The 22,620-nt window shown below is 38.4% G+C and overlaps 2 protein-coding genes across 3 annotated transcripts in view; both read right to left on the bottom strand.

Annotated features, from left to right (window-relative positions):
• Positions 1 to 9,962, bottom strand: part of flvcr2b (FLVCR heme transporter 2b) — a 32,426-nt gene extending 22,464 nt beyond the window's left edge. For both annotated transcript variants that reach the window (XR_005992856.1, XM_041805511.1), the window contains exons 1-2: positions 8,986 to 9,962; positions 1,599 to 1,740 (exon numbers count right to left, since the gene is read on the bottom strand). Coding sequence is in view for 1 of the 2 variants with exons in the window: in XM_041805511.1 (XP_041661445.1) it covers positions 1,599 to 1,740; positions 8,986 to 9,573 (730 nt within the window). In the remaining variant the exon portion in view is untranslated. The remainder of the gene's footprint in view (positions 1 to 1,598; positions 1,741 to 8,985) is intronic.
• Positions 9,963 to 10,467: 505 nt separating this feature from the next.
• batf (basic leucine zipper transcription factor, ATF-like) lies at positions 10,468 to 21,573 on the bottom strand. Its single transcript, XM_041805942.1, has 3 exons — positions 20,943 to 21,573; positions 19,942 to 20,046; positions 10,468 to 11,206 (listed from the first exon to the last, which is right to left on the bottom strand). Exons 1-3 carry the CDS (start codon positions 21,003 to 21,005, stop codon positions 11,000 to 11,002), a joined length of 375 nt encoding a protein of 124 aa, XP_041661876.1. The 5' UTR covers positions 21,006 to 21,573; the 3' UTR covers positions 10,468 to 10,999.
• Between the last annotated feature and the right edge of the window lie 1,047 nt (positions 21,574 to 22,620).

Raw genomic sequence — 22,620 nt, 5'->3', positions numbered from 1 at the left:
GCACTTTGTTAAGTAATTCAGCTTTTTTCAATATGCTAACATGCTCTTTATTTGGTGCCCATTCCCATGATTTCCCTCCTGACCTTACTGGTTCCACAACAGTTTCCTTTCTGTCGACCTCCCCCTTCAGAGAGGCTTTTGTGTTTGTTAAGAACGTGCAGGTCAGCACTTCTCTTGTCTGCTGAAAGCTACCTCTTGTCAGAGTGTCATCAGGTAGATCCATTAAATGAGAAAATTGCATCTGCTTGAGCTAAAGTGACCCAGACAATTCAAAGTTTCTGAGGAAAAAATGCAAATTTGTGGAAGAGCAGAAAAGCTTACTGAGTGACAAGATGAACCTTTCATTCATTTGGTTCTCTGACTGCGTCACTGAGCACTTAACCTCCTCTGCATCCAACAAATGTCATTGGCTACATGATATGGTACAGTGAGATCACTTCTAATATCACCTTTAGGACAATAAAAAAACAGCTTTGTGCTTTTTGATAACATGATTAATGGACTTGAGCTTGTATAGCACTCTTCTAGTCATCTGACTACTCGACTGGCCATCAGTATTAGCCAAAACCATTCATACGCATCTATTCACATTTACACACCACCGAGGGGTTAAGTGTTTTGCCAAAGGGTACATCAACTTGTAACTGCAGGAGCTGGACAATGAACCCACAACCTGCCGATTGCAGAATGGCTGAGTTTTGGTCTGATGGGACCAAATTGTGCTTTTTGGCCATCAGACATGTGATGGCAACATCATTCTGTGGGGGTGCTTCTCGGCAGCCAGACTGCAGAGTCGCTCTGTTATTTCAATGAACACAGTTCAGTAAAACAACAGAGACTGCATCCTTCATTCCTGCCATTTCAACTATTGCTCAAACATGATAAAGACAAAGGACGTTTCCCTTGAACTCCCCAACGAGACCTGTAGTTGTATTTGAAAAAATGACCAATTTTTTCCAGAAACATTTCTCTTAAAAACATCCCGTGACTCAGAGATGGCTTTTAATTGGAACTATTTTCCACAGTAAGAGAACATCCACAATTGCAAAAATGTACTTGCAACCTAAAAGGTCAGGAGTGAACAAACAAGAAATAACTTTCTTGTGCACACCAAAATCTAATCTGTGCTCAAGGGAATGCTTTCTGATACACAAGTGATAGCTTCTCATGAGCACCTTCTTGTCTTCGCAAGATACAGAGTATTCAGGAAGTATTCAGACCCCTTCACTTTTTCCTAAAATTCGGTTTTTAACTTTGTCATAATGTGGCACTGAGAGTAGATTAACAAGGAAATAGTTGAAGGGGGTCTGAATACTTTCTGAATACATGGTAGTATAGTTTCTAGTGCAAATGGTAAAATTTCTTGAGAACATAGGCTATTTTGTGGTGTACACAAGAAAGATTTAATATTCCAGTCCATGTACCTTAAGAGGCATGCAAACCAATTTGCATTCATTTTTTATAGTATGTGCATAGCAGGAAATGGACCTTGTTCTGTACAGCCCAAACTATCTGTTTAGTAGATAACTAAAAAATAACACAGGGAAAACTCCTGAAAACAAAGCATGGACTCACAATGTAACACAACACAAACTTACCAAAGACGACGAGAATGAAGAGTAAGGTGGCCACTCCTGCCGTGATGTAGAACATGACTCTGATATGATGAGCCAGCTCATCCATGTCATCCACATTAGGCACCAGGATAGGAGGCACCAGGAACCCAATGGCAATACCCAGCTACAAGATAGGGAACACAAAGAACAAAATAGGATTGTTTCTCTGATAATATCACAGCAGGTAGGTCTATAGAAAGGCTTTATCCTCGGAGTGAAACATTTGACTCTGATGAAGACGCAGTGTGTGTCGAAACGTTAGTCGTCTGCACCTGATTAAACGGCATTAAGTGATTTGTGTGCTCCAGTTTCTTTCTTGGATTTACCTGTGAGATCCATTGAGACACCTTTGTATGTTGCTGGTCCTCTCTGAGAGCACCAACCTCAACCCGTTGAGGGGCTGAAGCGCAAGAGACTCTCTCTTCTGTATTGCAGATATGCTGCTTAATGTGTACTGTCCTAACTCAAGAAACTTAAACATAAAGAAACAAACTAAATAATTAATTCACTCTGCAGCTATTTGCCCTGTTTTTATGATGAGCAAAGAAAACCATACAAGCATTTGATAAGTCCTTATCAAGAGTCAAAAATAGCTAAAGTTAGCTTTTGAGCAAGTCCTACCTAAGACTGTAGCTGGCCAGCTAAAATTAACTAGCTAAAATTAAACTGTGCTTGTGTTATCATATCACGTAAAGCCACCAAAAATTCATATAAGCTAGAATGTAGTAAAAAAAATTGTGTGGCACAATGCACTTGTTTTGCTGTTTCTATAACGTAACATGCATGATTTGAGGCGTGAAAATCATGAGGGAAGAGAAGTTGATGCATTGATCTCGACGGGCATGCATCCTGCATTTTTAAGCATCCACTGGCCATGGCTTCATGGCAAATATGGCACTACGCTTGGAACGGTGAACCTACGCAGATCTACGAGTTTATGCGCTGCCTGCATGACTCACTGGTGTGAGACAGCGCTCAGTTTGTGTCTGCAGACTCCAGAGGATACCAGAAACTTCTCTGATTGACCCGACCGTTTCACAGAGCATCGTCAGGCTTCACAATTCAAGTCCTGTTTTGGTGCTTTCCCTCTCTCTCTCGCTCTCTCTTTAAATTATTTAATTTCAGCGCACTGACGTCTTGATTACAGCGTATTTTTCAAAAAGTTTCAGCATCCCGGATAATTTGATAAGACTTATATTGGTAATGAATTGACACCAACTAAATAGAAACACACTATTGCCACATACAGTGACTGAGGCAGAGACTAAATAGGCCAAAGTTTATCATCATATGGTCAGGATTCAACAGATCATAGAAGAAGCTTTATCCCTTAAAATGTGCTCTCCATGTCAGTGGCTGGTCTTAAAAGGTCAGATTATTATGGTGGATAAACTCACAAACAAAAATTGCTAAAATTAAAAGTGAACAGCCTTTGAAAAATAGGCCATAATCCTGTAATCTAAAGGTTCACCTTTCAGACATCATCAGACTACTGTGTGAATGATGGAGGGTTAGTCTTTCTATAATGTGAAATATTCGATTTATGCATAAACTAGAGGATTTTAAAATTATTAAGTGTCCCTTTACTTTAATGACAGATTGAAAAATACAAATAAACTATTATGGAAGAAAAAAAGTGTCAGCACCACAAATGTCCTGGGAGAGGATCTCTAAACCCAAATATGGCATGATCTAATGTCATTATATACTTCCTTTCCTTTTAACTTTAATAAATGTAAATTGCTATCAAAACTTCATTGCACTTTGTAAAATATATTTTCTTTAGAAAAAGCAAAAGTGTTTGATAAAAAAATGCAATATTTCTTATTAGAGTACTCGATTACCACCAGAAGAATCGATCACTAAAGCCCTAATCCAAATACTTGATTTAAAATTAATTTCAGCCACTATTTGAACAAACGAGCCCTGCCCTACATCACCTATCTGATTCTTCAGGTAAGAGTTAATGAACTGTACAGAGAGCCATATTTCTCTATAATAATATCCATTCATTCTACAATAACATGTTTCAGCAGCTTCAAGGTCATCTGACTTTTTTAACTCACAACTTCATGATTTCATAATTTAAACAGCTATAACTGCACAAGGTGTAGAAAGATGGTATCAGCAAACAGTTAATAATGCCTTTGGCCTCTCACACTAAGACACTAGAAGTCTTATGGGACTTTGGCATCCAGCGCAGCCCTGCATAATCTACAGACGGCTCTCAGACAGGACGGCTTAGGGGACTTTGCTGCAAAAAGAAAAAAAAGTGGAAAATAAAATGGTTATTGTGTGGATATTCAGACAAACCTGGTTCCCCAGAACTCCGATGGAACAAGCTGTGGAAACCTCCTTCTCTCCGAACCACACAGAGGCGAGATAAGAAGGAATACCAAGGACAAACACGGTGGCTACTGAGCAAATAAACTGACCAAAGAAGGTGACTGGGAACAGATCTGGACTTGCACTACCAATTTTAATCCAAGCACCAATGCAGTTAAATGCTGCCCCTACAAGGACCACATCTCGGATCCCCCTGTTGTCAAGAAGCCAGAGGACGGGCAGGATGAGAGGGATGTAAGTAAGCAGGTAAATCATGGACAACCAGTCAATGGCAAGAGAGTCAATGTTGTAAAAGCGCATGAATATGTTGCTTATAATGCCGTACTGCAGCCACATGAAGGCATTGCTGGCTGAGACAGAGCTGAAAAGAAACAGCATGACCCAGCGACGATGGTAAAGTTTGGTCTCACTCTTTGGAACCAGCTCTGTTTGGTCAGAGTTTAAAGTCTCAGCACCTAACCGTGAACCAATGGAGATGGCTCTGCCCAATTGTCCTGGACTCCACTGCAGCGACGCGAGGCCCGGAGCAAGATTCTTTGCAGACTTGAACCGGGGCCATTCTTCTCCACCGAGGTCAGAATTTGCATGGTTGTCTTTCAAAGTATTGTTTCGAGGCATTTTAACCTTCCTAAAGCGGGCCCCTGCAACGTGAGAGATGCGGGGTCTTGAACTTTCAGAGCTTGTGTCCGAATGGCTCGCTGTCCTGTGTGCAAAATGCCTGTTGTGAAAAGATGCTTTATACAGAGACAGCAGAGAGTGAGCACAGCTGGAGTTACTGGAGACCATTCACAACTCGCTGCACATAACTTCAGTCCTGTCATGTGATGTTAATACAGAAAATCTTCAGATTCCACCTAAACCACTCCTACAAACTCAGGATCCATGTAATTTAACTGTCAGTGTAGCACTGAAGACACCCAGAAACTAATCATACTTCTCTGTTGAACTTTAATTTAGTCCCTTGTGAAAGCTAACTCTTTTTAACCTCTGGACTGCTCTAACAGGTTAATTTTTAAGTCTTTGCTATTGATCACTCAAAGACCCCACATTTTAATAAAGATCTGGAATATTCCCTTCTCCCACTCATTTTGTGAACTTTCTCTTTGAAATGATGCAACTTTATTCTGAAATTATAACTTTTTAGTGACCATGAAAGAACAAAAGTCCTCTTGAAAGACACTGATATGACTCACATCCCCTTTTTTAGGCTATCATGCGATGAATCATAATCAAGTGTTCTTGTAATGTGAAAGCTGTTTGTAATGCACATGTGACAGGATAAAGCCTGAAGATCCTCTGGTTTGTGCAGATGTCTGCTGAAACTGTAGAAAGAGGTGCTGGAAGTTTAATTTTAATAGAACAAAAGTTTTTCCTAAGTACAAACTTCAGTAAGACACAGCTGCAAATTTTCCAGCACCAAGTGATGACTTTTTGGTGACATTTACTGAACTGTAAGTTGACTCAAGTGTTGTTTACAAGTGTTTAATCTGATGGCTTTGTTACTGTAACAATGGCACGATGCTGATCTTTTGAAATCCTGTCTGTTTGTTGGCCTTGGATTGGACTTTTAAACTCAAATATCGTAAAACTCTTATTGTTCCCCGCCATCTGTGATTAACATGTAATACAAGGCCAATCCCTTTTATAATTAAGCTGTTCTGTATGGATTTACAGCTTCAGTTAGGTAGCAATAACTTCTTAATATCCTAGACATGCTTAATCGTGAGAGCTGTAGATCACATCTTTCTGTCATTTAAATTAATACCAGTCGTGAATGAAAATTTTTATCTGCTTACAGCTGCAAGGCACATGTTTTATTGGGGTGCTGACATATTGATTTACAAAAAAAAGACCATAAATTCTTCCTTGATTGCAGCCATAATATGACTGAGTGTGTGAGATCTTGGCTGAGCTCCCTAACTTTATTTAGGTGTTTAATGTTTTTTATGCTTCACTTGCAGAAGAGGAAATGTTAACTTACAGTGGTTTGTAAAGACTTGCTTCTTTAATGGATTTTAACTGTACATAAACTGGTTTAAGAAACAGATCTTTTGGATACTGAATGCATCAGTTTAATATTATAATTGGCCAGTATCAATATCATAAAAAGATATCAGTAGTTAGGTATGGGCAGGATATAGCTTATAAAGTAAATTAGCCTTGTCAGCAGATATGAACATTTCTGCGGATATTTACTGTTGATATCTTTGCTGAACATATCAGCAGTAAAAAAACTATTTTATAGTCACTTAAAAGCAAATTTTAAGGCCCAAAGAGGTGAACTGGAGTGTACATTTTCCCTTGTTAGCTTGATGCTAACACATAATTAAAGTTGCTACTAACAAGCTGACAGATTAAACATTGCTTTGTTCAAATTCTAGTTTTTTTAATTTTCAAGAGACTTATTTTTCAGAATTTTTATGCCTTTATTCAGAGAGGAGGACAGTGGACAGAGTCACGGATGAGAGAGTGGGGGAGAGACATGCAGGAAAGGAGCCACAAGCCAGACTTGAACCTGGGCTGCCTGCATTCATGGGGCGCAGACTACCTGCTAGGCCATCTGCACCCTGGATGTTTTGTTTTCTATTTTATTTGATACAACTTAGATAAATAGATAGCTTAATTTTTCTTTTACATAAATATGATCAGTAAAATCAACCATTTCTTAAGTTTGTTTATTAGCACCTCAGTTGTGTCATTTTACATTTATGCTTTCTTTTTAAGTAATTTAATGGCGGTTAGCAAACCGCTTTCAGATGTGCTACAGCCTCTGTCTGGTGGTCTACCACATAAAACCAGGATAAAAAACAAGATAATATTTGAAATCTTCCACATAATATTGGAATATTAGATAAAAACATTGGCCATCCCTGACTTCACCTTATAAGGTGAACTTTAGGTTTGTGGAGTTTTAGCCTTTTGACCTTCACCTTGTATAAAATTTATATCGGCATTGATACACATAACTATTGTCTTAAGTAAAAGTAGGGTTACTCTGCTAGAAATGTCCTGAAGTAAAAGTAAAAGTACTTGTCCATAACTTTTCTCAAGTACAAGTAAAACGTATTTTATTTAAAGTTAACTTTAAGTACTGAGTATCTATCTCCATAATACAGTCAAATAAACAGTAACATTCAAAGTGTTAATTAAACTCATATAAAGTTCAATTCAACACTTTAAAAGTGTTTTGCTGGTCCACACTACATATAGTTCAACTAAAGAGCTGCAGTAACCCTTGACAATCTGTGGCATGGTGGGTCTCCTCTGGCACAAACAGAGCAGAGTCAACCTCATTGCAGGGCAATGCATACTGAAGAATATGCACTGTGCGTCTAACAGGAGCACCTAAAGTCACTGATGGAAACTCTAACTAAGAGGATAACTTCACTCATGATGGTCATGTGTCTCAAATCAAAAACAACAATCCACCAGAGAAAATAGCTAAATAACCCCAACATTGATCACTGTACAACAGGCAACATCCAAACACAACTGAACACATATACTACATCTAAACAGTCTGACCAAGGGCATGATGGGAAATTCCAGCCACACACTCCTCCAGATTTGCCATGGCTGTGGATCATTTGACTCTTGACAGAGTTTAACTAACACTGGTCACTACTGTCAAATAACTCCAACACTGAAGAATGACGTTAAAATTACAGTTTGACAGTTAAAATTACAGTTTGACAGTTAAAATTACAGTTTGACAGTTAAAATCAACATTTAAATGTTAAACCCTGAGATAGCAACACTCCAGTTTTGCTGTGCAGCAGCTGTTTTAAGATGTGGAATCATCCCCTCACCATGTGCCAATGTGTAGTCAACACAGATGGAAATAGTACAAGAATATTATACTCAAGTAAAAGTACAGTTACTCTGGTTAAAACTTACTTTACTGCTAGTACTTACTACAAGTATTGATTTCAAAATGTACTTAAAACAGTACAAGTACCAAAAAAAAACGTAGTCCATCACAGTAATCTGAGTAAACATAATTACTTTCCACCTCTGATTGTCACATTGGATGTCTGAAAAAAATTAAATATCAGTAGCCAATGTTTATCTGTTTTGTCCAATCAATGTAATAATTACATCTAGTTCACCTAACTGCTGAATCAATGAGGAGGTTTTTTGTCTTAGGCAGCAGAAGTCATCTGTTTGACAAACTTTGGTTTGTTTTCAAGGTAAAGCACAAGTGCAAATGTTGGCACGGTGAGAGACTTGCACTTAAAAAAGCAGTGAGGAAAACAAAGGTATCAGAATGGGCAAAACTGTTTTTTCAAACATCAGTATCAGGACTTATTGCACAATCACTGCATCTTTGTCTTCTTTGTTTGATCAAGTTTGTGTTCTTTGACAGAGCTACAGTTCATGAATGGTTTTATCCCTGTAGAAAATCAGCTCTGTGATAACATCAATGCTTGTTTTAAATCATTCATGCCACTTCTGCATCATATTTTCCATCTATTATTTCAGTGAACAGTGGTATAGGACATAAATCCCTGTAATTTACGGAGGATCAGAGTCTGCTTACAGCTTCTAACATATTTAAATGTCATGCTGACATATTAATCTATGACAACAGGCCATTACTTAACTTCTGATTAAAGCCATACACTTCCCTTTTCTCTCTTTGCTGCTTATCTTTCATTAATGGTTCTCATATCTTACCTGAGGTCATTCTGCCTCCAAAAAGTTTATGATAAAGGAAGTGAAAAGGTTACTTTGATGGGTTTAGCTTACATCTGAGTGTTGATTACGAGCTACATGCTACAGTCTCTGTCCTGTCAGATTAATTGGAATAACATCTGCAAACGCTGTCAATCATTCTCTGAAAACGCACATGTGTGCGGTGGTCGCCTGGACGTGCGTAATTACGCGAACGTGCCAAATGTAAGAGGGTATGTCCAAATGATCAGTGGACAGCTGTAACTCATAGTTTAAATGGTTGATCGAGTAGGTGACGACCTTACTTGACCTCATTACTGAGTGAAGACAGTCTGTGCTCACAACTTACCTGATTCCCAAAGACTCCTATGGAGCAGGCGGTGGACACTTCCTCCGAACCAAACCACACAGACGCGATCCTGGACGGCATCCCGAGGATGAAGACCTGTGCGAACGAGCAGGAAAACTGTCCCAGGAAGGTGACAGCGAACAGATTTGGTCTGACGCTGGCCACCTTGATCCACGTCCCCGCGCAGTTCAGCGCGGTGGCCACGAGCGCGATGACCCGGAGTCCCTTTTTGTCGAGTAGCCAGGTCACCGGGAAGATGAAGGGAATGTATGTGAGCATGTAGATCATGGACATCCAGTCTATGGTGAAGGCGTCCACGTCGTAGAACTTCATGAAGATGTTGTTGATGATGCCGTACTGGATCCATTGGAAGGAGTTACACAGTGAATAGGAGCTGAACAGGAGAACTATCATCCAGCGTCGCTTGTAAAGGCGGGTCGGCAGCGGTGCTCCGTGTCCGTCCACCTCGCACTGATCGCCGGATTGCTTCTCGGCGTCACCCGCCTCCAGCTTCGCATGGTTGTCAGATTCCGCTTTAGTATTTTCTCCGTTTATTTTAGTGTCCTCTAGCGATTGTTTCTCATTCATATTTAAAGTGTCCTCAGTAAACGCATGGGTTCTATAAAGCACCCTTTAAGGAGTTGAAAGTCGCTCTGTTTCATGCGCTAACAGTAGCTTATTGTAGAAAGTTAAAGCGACAGATCTTCCTGCGGCTTCATGTGTCCAGCTACAGAGGTTCGACTATAGCATGTTTACAGCTCATGTCTTTTTAATCCAAATCAGTCAAACCAGGGTCCGTTGATTGATTTCCTCCCCGAGGAGTTGAAGGAACTTCAGAGTCGAACTTGCGCCTAAACTATGTACTAGTCAAACAAATAGAAGCAGCAGATAGTTTCATTTCCCCTTTAGTAGGATTCCGACTGTTAACACGTGTAGTAGCGCCTGCTGTGACCCTCCACCCGGACCTAAAAAACCGCTTTGAGATCTTGAAACAAGTCGGTCAACTGAGGCTCAAGGGCGGAGTTTCATTGACTGTTCTTTGTATTATCTGTACGGCCTGTAACGCAAAGATATCGACAATTTTTAGTTTTTAACGATCTGAAAGTCTGCGGTTTTGTCTCAGACATACTGTGTCTGGTGGTTGATTTATCTACGTTTAATTATGCCTGCTTTTAATAACTTTACTTCCTGAAATCTTATATCTCAAATGAAAAGGGCTTTTATTTTGTAAAGTAGCCTAACGGGTAATTCACAAAGACAAACGAAACAAAAGCTTCGCCTTTCTTTAAGGAGAAAATTATTTTTTACGCAGATGGAATGCGTGAATGCCATTTTTTTTCTAAAAGTTTACTGTAACCTCATCTGTTGTACTGGTGTAAAGCGCCACCTGGCGGCCCCTTCTCTTCAGCACAAGAAAACACTTTTTACATATGCGAGTACATGAGACAAACCACATAAAAGGTATCACATTTAATAAATATATCTGCTGGTTCTTCTCAAATGCCAGCTTAATCTCTAATACACAAATCAAGACCCCTTCAATGCCCATTGCTCCTCCATTTTGGTACATTTAAGCCTTTTTTAAAAAGGGCAATACATTCTCTTTGTCCACAATCAGATCTGTCAAAAGCTCCTGAGCATTAACCATCTACATTTACACACTGAAATACACTGAAAACACATGAAATTCACACATGACAGAAAACAGTGCTCTCAGTGAAGCGGAAAACAAGCAATTTACAAAAATATCATCAATCCCCTGAACATACCATAGGTTTTTGTGTCTTTGAATGTAAACATAGACTGGTAGATAACTCTACTAAGTTCACATATTAATCAGTTAAAAGTAAAGGGATGAGCAGAAGCAAAATAAATAGTTCTGAAGACTGCTTGGGCTCCATACTCTCACTGAATGGCAGACACGGGCTATTGAATGATACATTTATAGACACATCTCCACTAAGTCTCTCTCCATTGAGGTCAGTCGTCTGTTCGCAGCAGGTCTTGGGTCAGATCAGTGCTGGTAGTGTGGTACGGTGATGTGCTGAGGGTGGTAGTTGCTGTGGTGTGGTGGATACAGGAGGTCGGGTGTCTGAGGAGCCAGGCCCGTGCACAGAGGCTCGTGACTGCTCAGGACAGAGGAAAGATACTTGGCCTCCTCTGTCAGCTGTTTCACCTCTTTCCTCAGGGCAGCGTTCTCCTTCTCAAGGTTCTCACTCTCCTTGAAACGAAAAAAGGAGGGAGAGGATTAAAGATATGCAGTTTAAAGCTCATGTTAGAGATTCTAAGGTATTTATAAAACAGTCTGAAATTAATATGAATGCCTTTATGTACCCATAAGAAGCAAAGTAGATCATCCAACCAAATCAAAGTTATTATGTGGCTATTTTTAACACCTTAAACCTCTGCTAGGGGGTAGGTGTCTGATGAGGAGATTATCAGCACAGCATAAACAGCCTTACGTATTTTTCAAAAATAAATTAGGATGAGATTTTGTTTTTAAAACCCTCTTAAATATGTACAGGATAAAATCAGTTAAGATACATAGTAGACTATAATTTTGTCCACAGGGGGTGCCAGAATCAAAGCAACTTAATATTCCTCACAGGAGCTTTAAGGGTCTTACAAACAGATGATTCATTCCCCTATTTCTAAATGGTGATCACGTCTTTGGTATGTCATCCGGTTGTCATACTGGTATTTAGGCATATTCTTGAGGGCTTTAACCAAAAGATAAAGTTTATTCTAGCCCAAAGCATAATCTTTCCATTCATATCAATTGCTTTATAGTAAGCATTATCTGTTTTCCATTGAATCATCCAAAAAAATGCATTCCTGTATGAATTCTATTAAAATAAACGGTCTATCTGTACATAATCATCACGCCTGGATCTTCCTTTGGTAATCCCCGTCTTTTAATCTAGCACACTCTAAGGCTGACATTTGTGGTTTCAGTGCTGCATCTATAAGGTCGTTTAACAGGAAATTTGGATCTCACATTCTTTTTTACACAATTAAACTGGGTAACAGTTTTTCCTTCTTGCTGGTTATGAAACTGAAAAAAACCCAATTATGTTTTTTATGACAAAACAAACAAGACCATCAAAGTATTCACCTTTTTAATAAGACTATTCGATGCCTTGAAAGAATTCTGTGGGGTAGGTGTCAGATGAAGCCAATGACGCTGCAAAAACAGATGTTTATTTTTACTTTAACCATGGCAAGGTTTTTCGAACAGTGACATTTTTTATTTTTAATAGAAAGTAGGGATAGATGGTTTGAATAAAAAAGGCATATAGAAAAAAAATAAGCAATGCTTTGTTCACATGGGTTTTCCAAAATCAAGTCACACTGAGAGGTCCTTAAAGCAGCTCTAATTTTATTTCTGAATGATCCAATCCCAGCAGAAACTACTGGCTTACCCATCAGCTTTAGCTGTATTTTGTGTTGAAAGCTTATTATCAAAACCCCAATCTGACTTTGTAAACTAAATTAGGGTTAGCATGTTACCACTGCTGTTGTTCGCATGTCAGCACTTGAGAGGGGTCTGGCTGCAGGCTTCAGATCTCTGATGGCCCCTTTCGCAGACCATTAGTGTAAGGTGCTGTCTCTGTCTGGACTGAAGTGCCGTAATTCTCAGGTACAACATATTTCCAGTTTTAGATTCTTTTCTTTTAATCAAACTTTATCCATAGCAAAGTCTGGCAGTTATGTTAATTAAACTACATTGCAAAAAAATACAGACAAAGCAACATTTCATAACTAACAGAAAAAAGATCAGGTCTAATCAGGGGGTAAATTATGTGTAGACCCATTAGTTACGCTAATGGTGGCTCCCTTTAGCTGTGTTAACATTAGCTAAAGCTAATAAGTAGCTGCTAGTTGCATAGTAACATTACTACGATAATGTTGTACTTTAGCAAATGTAGCTAAAGCTAATGTAGCTGTGTAAGCTATGTAGATAACATAGCTTCATTAGTATAGACATCCATGAGCTTTGAGAGCTTTAGTTTTAGCTATGTTAGCTACATAGCTGTTTTATCTATGTATCTACGTTACACAGCTCACAGAGCTACGTAAGCTACTTTTGCTGGGTTAGAATGGAGGAACAGTTTTTTCCTGTAAGCAGACTGCTTCTTCAGCTTTATTAATCCTTTTGTAATCAGTTTTTTAAACTTTTGATATCCTAACCCTCATCCTTAACCCTAACACTAGCTTAATACAAAAGCTGAATTTTATTTTATTTTTAAAGTTTTAGCATGTGTGCGGTGTCTCAGCTTAGCGGTCTGGGAGAGGGACAGTTGGAGATCTACGGTCTGCAAATAGACCGTGTATTTAAAATCACATAATTTTGTTACTATTTCAGATTAGAAGTGCATAAGTGTGCAATCTGCATGTACATAGAGAAAAGTGAGAAAATGCAGCGTACTCCTGGTGCACTTTAGAACCATCTAAGAATTATACGATCCACACGTCCCATCTGGACAGACTTCTTAACTTCCAAATTTGAGACAGGGGGCCTGGTTTCTGATAATATTGCCATATAATGGTCATGAAGCTGCAGTCAGATAGATAAATAATGTTAAAATGAAATACAAGTGTAAAAGAGCCTGCTCAGAGAAACTTTAGTACACCACTGAGCTTGTTAGCATAGAAGGATCCAGAGTCTGTGCTGCAGAGCACAAAAGCAGCACAGCTATGAAAAGGGCCTTTGGACAACCACAGGAGTGGATTGGAGCAGTTTTAAACCACATTGTACATTTATGAAGAAAAGTGTTATTTTACATGTTCTTCTGTTTATTGTTGTATAGTGCATATGTAGAATGTGGTGGTGTTTCAAACTACAGCTAATTCATTAAGATCAGTTTGACAGATGTGTAACGAGTACTAACAAGGGCATTATACTTAATATTGTATTTTGTGATGTACATTTATGTCACTTATGTTTATATTTATTTTTTTCCTTCCTGTAACCACAACACACTCACATCTAACAACTTAAAATAAACCAGATGAACTGTTAATCCTCTGATTCTCATCCATTTGCCAAGCCAAACAACCAACAATCGGAAGGTTCAACCTTTACTTCAACAAGTTAATAGCCGGTAAACATAGACTTCAAATTAAGATAAGCTTAATATTGCTGAGAGCAGCTGTATTAACACTTCCTGTGTTAAAAAGCACCATCACAACAGTACAGATTTCAGTTCACTCGGGGTGACAACTCGGGCACAAAGAGATCAGGATTCAGAGTCCGACAGAGATTTATTGTTTTTTAGTGGAAACAGCAAATGCCTGCGCCTGAGTAATTTAAAGTAAACGTGAAAGTCAATTTGTTGATCATTAAGTATGCCATATTTGTTGCAGATCTTTTAAAGATTTATAGTTGGCCTATGGGATATGGATTTCTGGTTTGGAATGTAATAATCAGATGAAAAGGGGGTGTGTCCTCTAAGTTAAAATGCCATAACATTGTTGCAAGAAACACAGGGTTATTAGATTCAGAACCTACAACAATCATTACCTATGGACCCAGATAACCCCCAGTTTTCTGAGACGCTGTTTTTTGGCCTAGCTGATCTAACTCTGAAGGCTATATTGTAGAGGATTTAACTTTGACTTTAACCCAATTATTGACAAGTCTGCACAAAGAAAAGTCATGTTACTGTACTTTTTAAGGAGCAGATGCATGAAATGGTCACACATAAAACATTTCAGAGGATATTCATTTTATACTTCTGTTCATGATAGTTCTACTAGTATAGATAGAGCTCTTGTTGTTACAGCTCTCTAATATTCAGCGAGGACCTTATCAGACCATGCTGCCTTGTTAGCCACAGCATCTGCTTCTACATAAGTCACAAACGTAAAAGATGGAGACGTGCTCCCCATTACTCAATGATTCAGAATACATTAACATGATTTACAGGAAAATGTTATGACAATATGGGATGTAATGAAGGCAGCTATCAGGGGTCAAACTGTAGCTTATAAATGAGGGAAACATGGTGGGTACAAAACAAAATACAACTTCTGGAAAAGAAGAATAAACTCCAAACACCAGAGCTTTAGTTTGGGATGCTTTTTTAGTTTTTCCCACTTATTTGGGATTAGAAGGACCTGATAAGTCTAAAAGCTCAGTCTTGTCTATGAACAGGAAGTTGTGACCAAAAATTATGTCCACAAAAGTCTGCAGATGGACCACAAGGACATGTTAAACCCAAGCATTAACCAAATTTCCTATAAAAGTTCTAAATGTCTTGGACATCCCATTTCCAAAATCCACCCAAATTCACTAAATTTTCAAAGAAATCACCTGAAATTTCTGTGAAGACGCTTAACCATATTTTTTAAAAGTACATCATAAAAAGTAATTTCTTCAGATTATTCTCAAATGTTTCAGTGAAACTGTTTAATAAAGCCTGAACATTTCAATAAGAAATTCCCTGGAAATTATATGCAAGTGTTTGAAAGTTTTCAAGCAAACTTTTCAAAAATTTTCTTCACCAAAAATCCACCAAAATTTACATCCATTAGAAAATTTCACGATAATGACAAAAATTCCCCTGAAAATCCAAAATCTCTGGAATTTACATGAAAATTCTTGAAAATCTAAGAGGACATCCCCATCCCCAGTTCAATTCAATTCCCCAGAATTTGCAAATATGCAAAAATGCAATGTAAATACCAAAGGGGAAAAAAAGGCAAATTAGCTAAGAATGTTTAGGTAAACATCTCTTAAATTACAATACATGTCCTCAGTTTACCTGGAAATGCTTGGAAATTCCCCCAAACATCCAAAAAAATTTACAATATTCTAATAAAAATGGCAAAAGAAATCTGATCTGAAAATACAAATCTTCACCCCAACTTTTAATGAATATACTTGAAAATTTCCCAGCAAATTCCCCCAAAGTATCCACTCACAATTACCAAAATGTCCAATAAAAAGTACTGAAAATTTTCAGCAAGTTCGTCCAACATTTCAAACAAATCCTTTAACTTTGTCAGACAAATTTCTCAAAACACAATCCATGTGTTGCAATCCCTACAGCACAAATACAAACTAATAATGACATTTTGGACAAATTTTTTTTCAATGTGAAGTACAAGACCAGGCTGCTGTCTCTGCTTTTGTTTACTGAAGCTATGGAACTATTGACAATAACACAAACAAACCCTTCACGCTGTACAAACAGAAGACAGTATCCATACCCTATCTCTGTATGCAGATGATATTTTATTAGATTTTCCTTAAAAAGATAGACTGAAATTCTCACACTATCTGAATGTGGCGAGCAGAGTTAACTCAACCACCCATTTGGAAACACATTAAGCAATATCACCTAAAAGAGTTGAAATTAGAGTCTGTACCATACCTTAGCTCCTTGAATATCTTTATTACTGTAACTACAAACCTGATTATAACCCCTACTTATAAGATCTGGCAACAGTTTAGGAAAAAAGACAGGCTGCATTGGATCTATTTATTAAAGAAATCCTTTTCATCTGAACCCAGCTCTGCCTTGTTCTTAGGGACAACATCACAGAATTATTTTATGCAAAAACTATTACAAATGTTGGAAACTTGTTCAAGGATGCATCCTTTATGACACTGATTGTGCTATCCTCTTATTATGAGCTTCCTTGTACTACTTTTTTAAAAATACCTTCAGGTTAGGCATTTTATTATTACTGAGCAGATGCAATTAAAAGAAAAGCTGCCTTTTGATAAACTTTGGCATTTGTGTCATATCTATGTAGGAATTTTTCATGATGAGATGAGAAACACTATGAGTTGTTTGTTAAAAAAATCAGCTGTGTTAACTTAAAAACCCAAAATAGCATTTTCAGCTCTATCTGTGTTAATAGAACACAGTTTTAGTTTTGAGTACACAGTACTCAGTCACTTTGAGTATTTCCTGTCATTTTACTCAAATTACTTGACAATCATCTCTGAATCTGCATAGTTGTCCCTTTGGGCATTAGACACTTTTGCACCAAGAGTGAAGTTACTCTCTCAGTTAGGGAACTCCCGTTGGCGGGGAACAACCTTTACATAATTCAGATGGTTTATTGAACTCCATGGGAGACTACCATCTGATTTAGATAAATGACAGTTTAAAATGAAAATGAAAGAAAAACATAAGGGAAAATTCTAGAATCATATAGCTTTAAGTTGCAATAAAGAACATGAAGTTATGACACAAAGGTACAAGTAAAATTGAGTAAATATAAATTAAAATGGCTAAGTACCTTGTGCTTAAGAAATACTATTTTTTTCAGTGACTATCACTTAAATATTTTAGGTAGACAGTTGTCTACAATTGTTTTTAGTTCTGTCAACTTATTAGGGTTTACTGTGTAAAATATGATGGTAAAGAAGAGGAATGGGCACAGTTACTGACTCTGAGTGAAGTAACTGACTCATTTAGACAAATCCAGTATGTGGCAAGCAACCATAATACACAATGGATGGCATACCTGACACGATGGAAAAGGACTTCCTGGCTCAGTGTGCATCTTTCGGTTATTGTCACTTAAACCTTGAGCAGTTGAAGGTTCAAGATAAAAGTATGAGAAAGAGTTAGGGAGAAATGCAGTGGTTTAGGAACACGAGGCTTGAAGAAAAGTACTTAAACATGAAGTTTTGAGTCAGATTTATACAGAATTTTAAGTGTAGGGATGTTTCCACTGCGTAGTTTAACCTACCAAAGTTAAGTTAACCCAACATGAATATATGAGTAAAACTGATTTGATATAACTTAAAATGGCTAAGGATCTGCTGCTTAGCTAGTACTTATTTTTTTGTGAGCATTACTTAAAATTTGTATGTAATCAGTTGCCTCTAACATTTTGAGTTTTATAAACTGATTAGGGATTACAATATAAATTATATATTTAACTTGAGTCTACTAAAAAAATATATCTGCTACTTAAAAACTTTGACGTAATCAGTTTCAACATGTTTGGTCTTATAATTCAAAATAAAATAGGATTAGGAGCACAATATAAAGACCGTTAAAAGCCAAACTCAGATTCATAAGATTAGGTTTCATTAGGTTTCACACTTGAGCCTGCAGCTCAGATGCACTACAATATAGAAAGGTGGCAGTTTGACATTTCCAAAACAGCTTTGCACATCTTTCTTGAGGTGAAAGAAGCAAACTGCACCTTTTTTTAATTCATTGTGGGAAAAGCAGGCGAGAAATCTTCCACTTAGGTAATGAAAAGGTCATCTCATCATGGCCTAAAGATCATAATAACACTGATCTGTGGGTCTTACTGTCACAGAACCTTTGGGCAAACCCCTGCACATGCGTCACTTAGCCAAATACGGCCCACTGCTATCGACACTTTACAAGAAGTGACTGCCTTTTTCTCCCCTGCTGCCCACGACGTACAATTTCAAGCACATTTACACAGAAGAAAAAATACTACTGAAGAAACAGGAAATAAGACGCAGCGTCACACAGAGGAAAAATTCACCTTCCTGTTTATCTAGTGAGACGATGAAAGCAAAACCACACTGCTCTGTGGTCCCCTGGTGTTCTCTGTGAGTGTGACACAATTTTTAAAGAGATTAATGATACACAACACACACTTCACTGGAAGCGTTCAAATCTATGGATCTACTACTGCCCACACTGTGGCTTTTGTGTAGGTCAGAATCTCATCTGTTCATCAGATAAAGTTCACAGAATCAGAAGCTCTGAGAAAGGCATGGTGACAAAGTAAGAGGTGGCAGCACGTAGACAATGCAGGATTCCTGAAATCATTACATAAAACTTCCTGCTCACAGACAGGTTGGAGAAGAAAAAGTTCATGCACTGCCTTCCTCCAACATATTTCTGAGCATGCAAATCAAGGTGCTTTCAGGTAAAACAGAAGTAGCGTTTTAGCTGTTTGTCATATAAAAATAAAAGCACAATCTCCTGCCAAATCATAAAAGCAGAAATTATTCGGTGATCCTTTGAGCAGCACAAAAAGAATAATTGTGGAATAATAAACAAGCTCGCACACTTGTGTTATGAAATTCAGCGCTGCAGTCTCTGGCTCTGGATTCTGCTGCAAAGGGAGTGATTGCCCACACGTGCTAATTTATTCCTGAAGCTTCTGCAAACACACACAAAGCGCCGTCCAAGTGTGCAACCCAACAGAAGCCATGACACATCGCCACATGGTCAGGTAGCATTTCGTAAATATAGTACAAACTGTATCTTGGAGGCTTGAAGACGCTGCATTGGCACGGATAAAGCAACACAGCCTGTTACAACTTGGATACATTTCTATGCGGTATTTGCAAGGATGCCCTCATGAATGCTTTAAACATATTTATGCGCTTGAACCTTCTGTTTATAAGCAGCACTGAGCATGGCGGTGCGTTCTGTAAACCACAGTGTTTTAGGTATTTTTCTTTGGTTTGCATGCAGATATAACTCTTTAATTTTCCATCTTTGGCTGTCCTACAAACAACCGTGCCGTTCTTTAAAGCTGCTGTAGGGAACTTTTCATTTGTGTGGATTTTGGCGCCCCCTGTGTACAAAGTGGCACCTCCAACAACAAATAACTAATTCTGCTTTCTTTTAACTGTGAAATGTCTCAATCTGTGCAAAGGAAAATGTGAAAAAAAGCATCACCCCATTGTCTGCCACCTACCCCCCGTCAGATTGGTTTCAGGCATTTCTAATAACATTGTGGAAATTATTTATACAACACTGATGGTCTTGTTTGATTTTGTAGGCCACAGAGAGACATCTGTATCATTTTCAGCCTGTTTAATAACCACTTAAAAATCCACACAGGAGCTTTAAGAAGGTTCCGGCCTTCACCTTTAATGCCTTGCTTTACCTTCTCTCATTTTGCTTGCCTTTTTAAAAAAATGATCTGAGTTTAATTGTTTTTTTTTTTTGGTTGCATAACTTCGGTGGATGTTGCATGGAGAAGGGTACTTACCAAGTGTAGACTGTCAGCTTTCTGGGTCTGTCTCATCCTGCTCTTCTGAGCAGCGATCCTGTTCTTCTCCCTCCGCATCACCTTTTTTACGTCATCTGAAGAGCTCTAAAGAAGCACAGGAATCCCAGTTAGAGTGGCAGTAAGTGTCAAGGTGAGAGGACACTGTCCTGTACTTGAAATACTTTAGTCGATCAAATTCAGAGTGATGGTTGGTGGTGGTTTCAAGTGTAAATGTCTGTTTGATTAGCAGATGATTGGTATAATTCGCACTCAGTGTTAAGGGCGAGGCTGGGGTGTGGCTGAGTCATCAGTTAGGTAAAACACACGCCTTGTTTCATGTCCTGAACACTCAGTTTTCTTGGTATCATAATAACTAATCTCATGTCAAAAATGCTGAGTCAGTTGCTCATCAAAGATATTAAAAACGTCAACGTTCTCAACTGTCACTGAAAAACCTTAAACAACTGATGCTTCTGAAATGAGCTTGTCCATATTAATTAATGACTCTGGCTTGACTCTTGTAAAAGCATTGGGTGTTTGCAGTGCTGCTAAGAAGGCAGGTAGTAAAAATGTGGTGTAGACAGCCACACGTGAAACCAGTCACATGCACAGAAACAAACCGTCTTTACCAAACTGTGTGTCCCTGACAGCTCTCAAATCATTCACAGTTTAAGAATGTGCAAAAACAAAGGATTCCCACCACTTGGTGATACATTTTGTAATTCACAAAAGCCTACACTTGGAGGCGAGTCATGCCTGCAGCCCATGTGTGCAACTGAAACACTGAGAAACTGTGAAAGAGTCAACAGTCTTTGCTGGCATGGGTGAGTCTCTGCCCACTATAGTTGCACAAAATAGAAAGTTTTAGCAGAATTGTGTGGCATTTAATGTGTATGTTTTTTAATTTAAAATGTCATTTTGTAAGCATGAAGATCCTCATGACAAAACGTACTAATAAAGTGGTTATTTTATTGTAAAAGTACACATTAGAGCACACTTACCGGCCTGCTTCCAGGTGATGGGGACTTGTAGCTTGTGTCATTGCTGTCAGAGCCCTGAGCCATAGCCGACTGCCGCGCCTGAAACTGTGCGTCTTTGTCCACTTCTGCTTTGTGTAGTGGAGTGTGTGTGTTGGGTGTATGTGTGTATTTATGTATGAGAGAAAGAGAGAGTCTGTGTGGCAGAACAAGCGCCGAGAACAACTTGTCTTAATGAGTCTCTTTCTTCCCTCTTTTCTTTCCCTCTCTGTTACTCCTCCTTCTTGTTCGCTCTCTCTCTCTTTCTCTTGCTCTCACTCTCTGACACACGCACACACCATGCGAGACTAGCTGTCTGCCTCATTAGCTGCATCTGATGTGGTTTCTGGTAAGAATCTGGGTAAGTTGCATTAGACTGGAAGTCACATGTGTGGTGGAAAGTTAAGCCTATAAGGTAATCTTGTAAAGTCCAGAAAAATAACATAGGAAAGGGTTAAATAGCAGCTTTATCAAAAACAGACAGAGGTGTCAGCATCAGAAAAAAAGTTTCACATACTTACCAACAAAACTCCATGTAAAAATACATATTTTTATTGAAAATAATGTTTGAAGGTGGCTAATTTATAAAAATTAAAGCAAAATTTCCCCTAAAAGACAAAATATTCACCTCTCTACAAACTAATTTCTCACTATTTGTTAAAATTTTTGTGTATGGGAGTTTGTGTAGGTGTAAATCTGAATTATGGGTATTCCCTCTTCCTCTTTCTTCAGCCGCCATACATAATGACATGTTTCGACCAAATCCTCAAGGGACATCCTAGAGTCCACATGGATGGCTGAGATGACAATACTATCTCATGCTTCATGGTGATTTCCATGTTTCCTAGTACTCTCACACACCAGCTGCTTCAAGGTGAAGCACTGTGGAGGGGCTTGGCATCAAGAAAAAGCCCAAGGGGCTCCCCATAACCCCTCCAAGAATTTCCTGATTGCTTTTAACAATAAATGACTTGCTTGAGTTGCTGAAGCATGAGGGAATCTTCAAGAAAATGCACAGTTTGTGGAGGCTGGATTAACTGAAGTGAGCGCTTTGGGGAAGATGTATGCTGGGAAGTTTCTATGTAAAATGTTTGTGTTTACACCTTGTGACTTTTAGGAGAAATATTTTAGCATTTGACTCATACCATAGCTTTTACGCCTAACAAAATCAACACTAAAGTCAGGGTTGACTTTGCAAAGCTACATATGCATCAACTCGTGTATCGTTTTGTGTTTGCCCCCATCACGAGGTAGCATTTGGTGATGCAAGAACAAGATTTTTTTTTCTTGTGAGAAGAAGAAGAAGAAGAAGAAAAAAAAAAAAGATTCAGGACCAAAACAGCTTTGCTTGGCAGAACAGCCCTCCCACACAAAAACATGTTCCACCATCACAGGAATTTTGAAGAGCTTGGGCAAGGGCAGACATCTCTAAAGCTTGGCATTTAACGCCATCCAAGAGTGTTGAGACTGTAAAAAGAAAAAGAGAGAACAGAGAGGAAAGCTGATTAGTCAAAAAACATAATACAGTACAAATATAGAAAACAAAACAAGTCTATGGCTTGGATTTAATACACTTAAATGTGTACATTTTGATTAAACCTTTAAAAGACTAAATCTCACGCTCCACAGGATCTGCATTTTGGCATCTTACTAGCCTCAGTTA

Source organism: Cheilinus undulatus, linkage group 14, assembly GCF_018320785.1.
Source record: "Cheilinus undulatus linkage group 14, ASM1832078v1, whole genome shotgun sequence".
Classification (NCBI taxonomy): Eukaryota; Metazoa; Chordata; class Actinopteri; order Labriformes; family Labridae; genus Cheilinus; species Cheilinus undulatus.
Note: the sequence above shows the minus strand (reverse complement) of the source record. Positions and strands in the feature narration are given on the sequence as shown.